We start from the raw sequence: 9,620 nt of genomic DNA on the forward strand, positions 1-9,620 counted from the left end.
GAATTCTAAAATAAGCAAGATTATATATGACAGGACTCCTAAATCCTTGTGAGCTTATTTCTAAAAATAAAGTTTTATGGCATATGTGCAAAAATAGTGAATTATTTGCAGTGGAAGAACCAGTGAATTTGGGCTTTGATTACTCAGTATTTCCTTTTTCTTTATTTCTATTGGTCTATCAGGGTAGTATTAGTGGACTTCACATCTAACATTATGCACTGTTTTCCCCAGAATAGCTTGGTTGCAACGTGCACACATTCATCATATCCGGATGGCACCACATTAGCCTTTAAAACTATCAAAGTCCTTGGGCTGACAGAAAGTGTTACAGAAGTTACCACAGGAGAAAATAATCAGCAAATGTCTCCTCATAATAATTTCACTTATGATCCCTCCAGTCAGGTAAAATGAATCATTTAAAATATTGGATCTGCCATATTTTTGTTTATTTTCCATGCTATATGCATTCAGGCATTTGACTTTTTAAATAATAAGATTTAATTATTTTATTTTAATGTGCATATGTGAAGGCCTGAACGTATGTATGCTCACTGTATGAGTGCTTGTGGAGACCAGAATAGAGTGTTGGATCACCTGGAAGCAGAATTCTAGGTCGTTGTTAGCTGCAAAAGCAGCAAGTGCCCTTAAATCCCAAGTCATCTCTCCAGCCCAGAGACACTGGGTATTTTAAATTCTTTTTTGTCATGGACTCCTCCTTCATCCTCCCCTCTCCTCTCCATTTCTCATGCCATTCCTTTCTTTCTGGCATAATGCTGCATTGCCTTATTTCAAGTTGTTCCTCATACAATAATATGTTAGTGGATTCAAAGGAAAAGCGTAGTAAAGAAATAATGTTAATTTCCTCTGATTATAGAACCTTCTGTAACAGACAGAATGCATGATTGCTTTGCATATTTCTTAAGGCATATGCAGCAGATAGACACACACACATACACACAGAGGAGAGAGAGGAGAGAGGAGAGAGAGAGAGACAGACAGAGAGAGAGAGAGAGAGAGAGAGAGAGAGAGAGAAGAGAGAATCACAGAATATTTCAGGTGCAGCACAATTTTTCTCCAAAGATTCATAAACACTAAATAGTAGAACTGAGAAATGAACTCAAGTCTGGAATTTAAGATAACAGTTTTCACCATGTGCTATGGTCTCTCATAGCTGTCTCATTTTAGAGTTCTAAATAATTAACTGACTAATAGTTTTCCCTTTACTATTCTTTACTCTTCAAGAACTAGACCAAAAGTATTACTCATTTTGAGAACTTACTGTATTGGTCATGCTTTAAAAATTTTTTTGGAAAATTTTAAATTTACCCAGGGTCACATCAAAGAACTAATAATTAATGTTTTATTTTCAAAGGTTCTCTTAATTACAGATCTCAACTTCAATCTTGGAAAAAGCTTTAATGTAGCATGGACACAAAGTTTCTCAGAAAATGAGAAATTCAATTGTTACCCAGATTTCTACGAAGCAAACAAAGAACAGTGCGCCCAACGTGGCTGTACGTGGCAAGAAGTAAGAGAAATTTTATTATGAATCAAGACGTGATTTTCATATAAGCATTTTCATAAGAACTTCATATATCACAATTTTAATCAGCAATATATAAATTATATTCGTATATGAATCATTTACCATTTGAAATGAACAACTCTAATAGATAGTCCACCTTTAGATTAATAAATTCTTCAAAGATATAACTTAGCAGATACCAAGAGTAGATGGACTAGTATAAGTTGCTCTTCATTCAGAACTAAAGGTGGAATTGTGGTTGAAATAGTGTTGTGTTGTACTGTATTAGATACTGATTGAGTGTAAGTGACTGACTAAATTGGGCAAGATATTTTGTCACTAGTAAAAAGCATTTTAAAAACAATTGTTTGACCTATGAAAACTTAAGAAGTTGAGTAGTAACTTGTATCTGCTCCACTGAGGAATAATTGTTCTTCTTTAGTTATTTTGACCCTTTTCAACAGAAGAGCAATAGCTGTGGGCGGTAAGTGATTGCAGCAGAATTAGAGGAAAGAAATGGGAAACTTCTTGTCTTGGTAATTCACTTAGGAGTCTTTGGTTCTATCTCTGAGTTTTTTTTTTTTTTTTAGCAGACAGCAAAAATGGGAATCTTTTTGTCTTTGTAATTCACTAGTGAGGCTTTGGTTCTTGCTTTGAGTTTTTTTTTTTTTTTCAGCAGACAGCACTTACTACACTTAATCACAAAATTGAATTTGTGTGTTATACTGCTGAACTAAAAACATATTCGCCATCGGCTTTCCAGGAATATTCCTTTATATAAAATAAGACATAGACTTTCTGCTTCAAAAAATTCCCTCCTGTTCCTTTTCATGTAATAAAACTATTAAGAATGATTGGGATGAGCTGAATTAAAGAACAAACACGCGAGGATTAGTCAGTGAGAGCTAGAACTTGAAGTGCTATTTGGTACTCATTTCTCCTGAATTTTATTCTTAAAAGTGCAATCAAAATCTAAATGAAAAGCATAAATGATAAACAGTGATTTCAGAATTAAAAACTTCTACACATGGAGATGTGAAAAAAATGCACTTTCCCAGAACTAGTAGTGGTTTACCACCTTATGGTTTCAATTTTGTTTTTAAATCTTGAGACAGGGTCTAATCAAGGAGCCCAAGTTGGCCTCAAACACATTATCCTTCTTCCTCAGCCTCACAAGCATGGGGCATGCAAGTCTGTTCCACCAGTAAACTGAGATTTTGACACTGAAAGACCAGCCACAGAAGACCATTGCATTTAGTGAATTGTAGCACAGAAATAATTCCTTGGGTTTCTTTAAGCCCCACTCTTTCATTAAAAAATTATTGTGGCGATATACTGTCAGGTCAGCACTCTAAACAAAATAAACATCCGCCCCTCCCATTACTGAGAGTTTATATTCTAAGGCGGGAAAAATAAAGAGGGAAATCTGTGCTGCGTTTGAGGAACACGGTCAAGAGAAAGAAAGAAAAGGAAATGGAGGGAGCACCAGGAACAGCACCAGGAAAGTTTGTGTGAGAAGGTGAAATCTGTTAAAAAAAATAAAATAAAATAAATAAAGGAAAACACAGAAAAGACAAAAAGTAAAAAAAAAAAAAAAAAACGGTGAAGCATAGGGATAGAATAATATTTCTGATAAAGCGTGAATGGGGCAACAATGTACCGTCCACAGTGCGCATACGGCAACAGGGCCAGTATATCTGACACAGAGCTGATGATGGAGAAATATCAGGAAACGGTGCGTAGCAATATGGATATAGATGATGTAGATCAATAAAGAGGCCCATTTTAAGAGTCTTAGTATGTGGGAGGTTGGTACGGATATAAACAAATGACAAGACTGCATTTAGACTTTAATGGCCCCGAAATGACTGCTGAGTTGAAAACAAACTTTTACAGAGCCAAGGCAGGAAGACGAGGCAAGAGGCTGTGCTGGTACAGGCTACATTTGAATGTTGACTTAGTTCAGTGCAGTAATGATGGATTTAATCAGTGATTGATCTTATGCATATTTTTTAACATAAAGTCAAGAAGCTTTGTTCTCTCATTGAATGTGGAGTATAAGAGGCAGAGTCAAGAGTAAACATTGAGAACAGATGAGTTGGTATAAGTGGAGACTGAGAAATTCATATGATTGGGGAGCAGAAAACCTGAGACTGAGATTTCCAGGAGAAATGGGAGTATACCTGTCAAGTTGTAACATGGGTTTAATGGAGAATTTAATGTCACATGTCAGCATACAGTCAGTGTTTAAAGCCATGTGGTGGGACCTCAGGAAATAAACTGGAGTAGAAAGTGAAAAAACTATTCAAAGACTAAATCCTGAGTTCCTACAATATTCTATCTGGAAATTATGGGAAAATTTAAAAAGTAAACCAAGAAAGAATAATAAAAGTAATGAAAAAAATGGCTCTTTGAAGCTGTGTGAAAAACAATTTAAGACATAAAATGATATACTATTCAAGTTATGCTTATGAATCTCTGATATGAAGATTGAAAACTGACTTTTGGAACTGATAACATGGACGTTTTGAAAAGATTTACAAAGAAATCTTGATAGGGCACATGGTTGATTTGAGAGAAAATGAAAATGAAGAGGCAAGTGGAGATTGTAAGATTTTATAATCTACATGTTCTTCTGTAAAGAAAATTAAAAATGGAGCAGCAGAGAGGAAAGTTAATACAGTGGAAGCTTCTTTTATTTTTCCTTCAAGATGGGAAGAGTATAATCAGCCAATCATGTAACTGACAACTGATGTGACGGTAACATCAGCAATGTAGTAGAGACTGAAATCGAAGGAGAGATATCTCCAGGCATGTGAGCACTGGACATACTGACAAAATGTTTCTCTTTAAGCCAAAAAGTACATGTCATTTATCAGAAGGTAAAGAAGTGGGAGGATATGGTGTCTACACCTAATTTTTGTTTGATTGCTCTCCTTTTTCATATTCCTACAATAAGTAAAACCATGAGGTGATGTTGAAAATAAAGAAGTACTTGGTGGGCATGGAGAAGGCAAGTTATCACGCAGGACAGACTGATAAAGAAACTAGAGAAACAGAGTATGGCTGCATCATTAGGGATGCACCATGTCTTTTGTCATAGAAAAGGGTGAACACTCGGCATGGTGCTCTTCCTGAGCCGCACTTACCTGTATTGCAACAGCAGACTGTAAATACTTTCCCAGGATTGGAGTTTTATTACTGTTTAAGAATCCTAGTGAAGGGAGAACTGGAGAAATGACTCAGTGGTTAAAAGCATTTGCTGTTCTTGTGGAGGACCCTGGCTCCATTCCCAGTGATCGCACAGCAGCTTACAACTTCTGTAACTCAGGTTTCAGCAGATCTAATGTAATCTTCTTGCCTTCTTGGGCATTGCATGCATGGGATGCACTTACATACAAGTAGGCAAAACACTCACTCATAAAATACAAATTAAAATTTAAAAAATCCGAGCAAAGGGTCATTGAGCTATGTGCAGAAAAGTCAACTTAGTGATGGGGAAATGATATAAACTTGATGAACTTTATGAGGAAGGAACCGAAGAGAAGAAATGGATACAAATACGGAAGAAATCACAGAGATACTTGGGTCTTGTTCACTCTGTGCACAAAATAATTTATGTATTCTGATAAGGAATCACACATAATATGCCTTCAAAAAGCTTAATATAGAAAGAAATGACCAATACTTCACAAACTATTGATTATCTCAGGAAAAGCAGATCTTCCTTAGGAATTTGATGAACTTTGCTGAATCTTCCTATTCCTTTTTGGTCACCATTTTCATGTTTGTATTTAAGCTGATGGCAACCACATGATTTTTAAAGGTTTAATGCCTTAGAACGGCCTGTTTTCATACATTAGCAACTTCTCTGCTTCTGAAATGTATAGGTATATAGCCACAAAAACAGCTTTATGCATTGACTAGAAACACTGCTCAGTGATACATTTTAGATTTATTCAATAAGTAATTTCTTATTTATTTAATAAGGAAACACGAATATTTTAATTTTTTTCTATTAAATATTTAAAATTTAGGTTTTAAAACTGTTTCCCTAAATTAATAAATGTATACTATTCTCACTCTAATTAGGAAAAAATACAATTGTGATGGTAATTATCAATAAGAAAGCTATAATGATAATAAGAAAAACAGCTATGAAAAGGTCATAGTCAGACTTTGCAACTCGCTAAGGTTGGCATTGTCTTGATTCTTGATACCCATTTCATAAACTGCATTTGAACTGAGTATCACAGTACTCATATGAGAAGGAGTGCTTTAAATTGAGACTTTGGGCGCATGGAAACAGTTGATTAATGAAGACAGGATTTACTTTTCTCTTATAAATTCTGATCTTGATATGCTGGTACTTTAATGTTATCAGTACCTTGGGCTCTTCCTCATTTACCATATGGTTTTTGTCTTCAGAGTTCACCCTGGCTTTTGACATATGCATGCTAGGCATACCAAGGAAGACGGAAAGGGAAAGGCCATCTCAATGTAGTCAGGTTATACCCACTTCTCTCAAGGAGCTTTTTGTTTTGCAGAAAAAGAGACCATGACATGGCTGTGAATGAGTGTACTGCTTCTTAAGAAAGCGTAATCAATATGGGAGATTGGGAGAAAGCGTTGTGGGAAGTTATGCAGCTCTCAAGACCACAGTTTGCCAATTGTCCTCCGTGTTCTCTTCCAGTGTGGGTTAAGCTAGTCAATTTTGCTCAGGGTACCTGTTTTCATTACTGTTTGGCATGTAATCAGTCACTGTAAAAACTTGCCATCATAAATGGAAGAAAAGGAACTAAGCATGTGCTCTTTGTGGGGTCTTACACATGTTTACAAAAATAAAACAGCAAGATTGTGAGGCACAAAAACAAGTATAGATTAGAACTTATGAATGACATAATTTCTGCACAAGTGACAAACTTTGATTGAATTACTTGGTACTGAAATTTAATTTTATAACTTCATACTTAAAATAGATATTTGATCTTTGTTCTCTACTGTTCTAACTTTAGATTCAATATGTTATATATTATATAACAATTTGGAACATGTATAAAATGCATAATAGATATTTTGTATCATGAGTCTTGCAACATTAACTAAACATATTCAGTTTTAAAAAATTTCAAATGATTTCACTTTCTGATAATGAACATGTATTACCTTTAGGTTACATCTGGTGGAGCACCTGAATGTTACTTTCCAAGGGAATATAATCCTTATTTGGTTACTTCAACTCAATATTTACCAACTGGTATAACAGCCACCCTCCAATTGAATCCTACTAGAGCTCAAATAAGCCTTCCATCTTCTCCCATCTCCACTCTTCGTGTGGAAGTAAAATATCACAAAAATGAAATGCTGCAGTTTAAGGTATGTCTAATGTAAACACTCTTGAACTGTGGTTCATCTCATAATTTGAATGTGCTAATAAAAGTTAATAATTGCCTTGATGATATTTTAATTCTACAGAAGTATCATTTCTTGTTAGAGAGCTCATAGCAAAGAAAGTACTTAATAAATAAGCCTCTCATTAAAAAAAAAATGTGAATTCCAGGACAGCTGGGGCTACAGGGAGATCCTGTCTCAAAAAGACAAAAAAACAAACAAACAAAAAACAAAACAAAACAAAAAAACAAAAACAAAAAAACAAAAACCAAAAAAAACCCCAATATTTTTATTACTTTTCATGCATTTTATACAGTAGTTCTTAGTCAAATTTAGACCACCCCTCCTTCCATTCATATCCCCCATATCCCCCCACTGGACCTCATGCATTCTGTCATATATATTAAGACCTATCTGGTCAAACATTTGTGCCCAGATGTCCTTTGATGTAAGTTCATCCACTGGAATCTAGTCAGCCTTTCTAGAGATCGTAAAGAAGATCTATTCTCCATCCTCCAGCAGGAATCACTTAACCAACAGTTCCTAGGCTATGGCTGGGCTCACCTGCCATTTCCCTTGCTTCACACTGTGCCCTTATTTGATTGAGTAGTGTAGGTATTGAGCATGACATCACCATTGCCAAAAGTTCACATGAGCAAGCTTCCAGGGGTCAGAGAGCCTCTGTTTCCCTATATTCATGGACCAACTTTGGCTCTGACAATCTTTCTACCCCCTCTTCCACAATGGTCCCTGAGCTGTGGGTGGATGAAGTTTAATCTAGGAGTCCTGTCTAGAGACACACACTTCAGTCTCTTATTCCCTAAAACTCAGCCAGTTACGGCCATCTGTGTACATTGCACTCTGTTGTATAAAGAAGCTTTACTGATGAGAGTAGAGGGATGCATCAGTTTTCTCTTTACTGATTTTGTTCCACTATGTTCCATGAGCCTCAGGTGTAGGGGTTCAACTGTAGATGTGTCACACAGGGCTGGGCATCTCCCAGAGGTATATTCTCTGTGTGTGCCAGCTGTGGAACTTTGTAATATCCCTCATCTGTTGCAAAAAGAAGCCTCTTTGATGTACACTTTGACTGTACACTTGTCTGTAAATATAAGGGTTCATATTTAGCATATGTTAAGAAATTTCATTTGACAGAGGTAGGATTTCATCTAGGATCTACAATCTCTTCAGCCATGTATATTTGGCTATAATTACAGTAACACCCATAAGTCAGCTCCCATTGAGGGGGTTTTTATAATTGTGAATAACTGAACATGCAGTTGTCATCTAAAGTTAAATAATTTTAAAGTTGCTGCCACCTGTTAAAGAGAAAAGCTACTTAGAATTGAATTGTTACTAGTTCTACCAAAATAAACAAAACAGATTATACTTTCATTATTTCAAAAAAACTTAATCTTCATTTTAATTGAATGAAGAGAAATTATTTTCTTTCAATATTTAGATAGAAATTTGACTTTTAAGGACTCCAGTATAAACCATTGAGAAAAATATTAAAATGAATAAGAAAGATCAGCAAGAGGACTATATGTAGAATATTTTTATATGTACTATGTTTCACCATGTAGAAGTTTAAATGACAGCAGATCTCATCAGCAAATTAAATTAAAACTAACATCAAATAAACAATCAAACAACAAGCATCATAGGAGTACATGGCCTGTCTATGAAAAAAAATCTTAAAAATTAATACAAGCCTTGTAAAAAGATATCATCTTGTATAAGGTTAAATGTTAATTCATTTTAGATGGATTGATTTTTTTAAAAAGCATTTTCATAACAATCATAGAACTTTTGTGACTTCATAAATTAACCTTTATGTATGTCTACCTAGGAAAATAAAATAGACCATCAGTTGAAACTTCTAAAATAGGAAAGAAAGGGGGGCTGGAGAGATGGCTCAGCAGTTAAGAACACTGACTGTTCTTGCAGAAGACGTGGGTTCCAATCAGAGCACCCACATGGCACCTAACAACTCTCTGAAACTCCAGTTTCAAGGGATCCAATAACTTCTACTCTCTTCAGGCATTGCATGGCATCGGTGCACTTACCTACATGCAGGCAATACATACACATACATAATATAAAAATAATAAATACAATATAAAAAATAAAATAAGAATGAAAGAAAAGTTTATTAAGTTAAAATATTACAAATTTGAAGAACTGCCTGAATGTTTATTGAAGCAAAAAGCTTAAAATCATTAAATATTTATATGCATATATAAAATGGTAACAGTGGCATATGTATCAGTCCACTGATAATGTAAATCTCTTTTTGTTTTCAACTCCACGGGTAGAACTTGAATCACCAGTCATTTTTAAAAAGGTAAAACTTCAATAATCTTGATTTTATTGTATTTGTGCATACGGACTGCTATACAGAAATATACATAGATATGCAGTATGGGAAAACAATTTTCAATACTCCATTTTTTAAGGACTTAAGTAATAGTTTATTGAATATTGTTGGGCTCACTGGAATGTATGCACTAATTTCTGTGATAAATTGCTTCGTTAGAGTGAGGCATGGTGGTATGTACCTTTAATGCATGTTGGTATATACCTTTAATGCATGCACTCAGGAGCCTAAAGAAGAAAGTATATGATTTCACAGTTTGCCTGGGATACAGAATGAGATCCTGCCTCAAAAAAAAAAAAAAAAAAAAAAAAAAAAAAAAAAAAA

The 9,620-nt window shown here is 34.9% G+C and overlaps 1 protein-coding gene across 1 annotated transcript in view; it reads left to right on the forward strand.

Annotated features, from left to right (window-relative positions):
- The window catches only part of Si (sucrase-isomaltase), an 82,836-nt gene that overhangs the window by 41,708 nt on the left and 31,508 nt on the right, over nt 1-9,620 (forward strand). Inside the window, exons 23-25 of the mRNA XM_008830144.1 lie at nt 232-402; nt 1,373-1,528; nt 6,698-6,901. Coding sequence (XP_008828366.1) covers nt 232-402; nt 1,373-1,528; nt 6,698-6,901 — 531 coding nt within the window. The remainder of the gene's footprint in view (nt 1-231; nt 403-1,372; nt 1,529-6,697; nt 6,902-9,620) is intronic.

Source organism: Nannospalax galili, unplaced genomic scaffold (genome assembly GCF_000622305.1).
Source record: "Nannospalax galili isolate Female #2095 unplaced genomic scaffold, S.galili_v1.0 scaffold33, whole genome shotgun sequence".
Classification (NCBI taxonomy): domain Eukaryota; kingdom Metazoa; phylum Chordata; class Mammalia; order Rodentia; family Spalacidae; genus Nannospalax; species Nannospalax galili.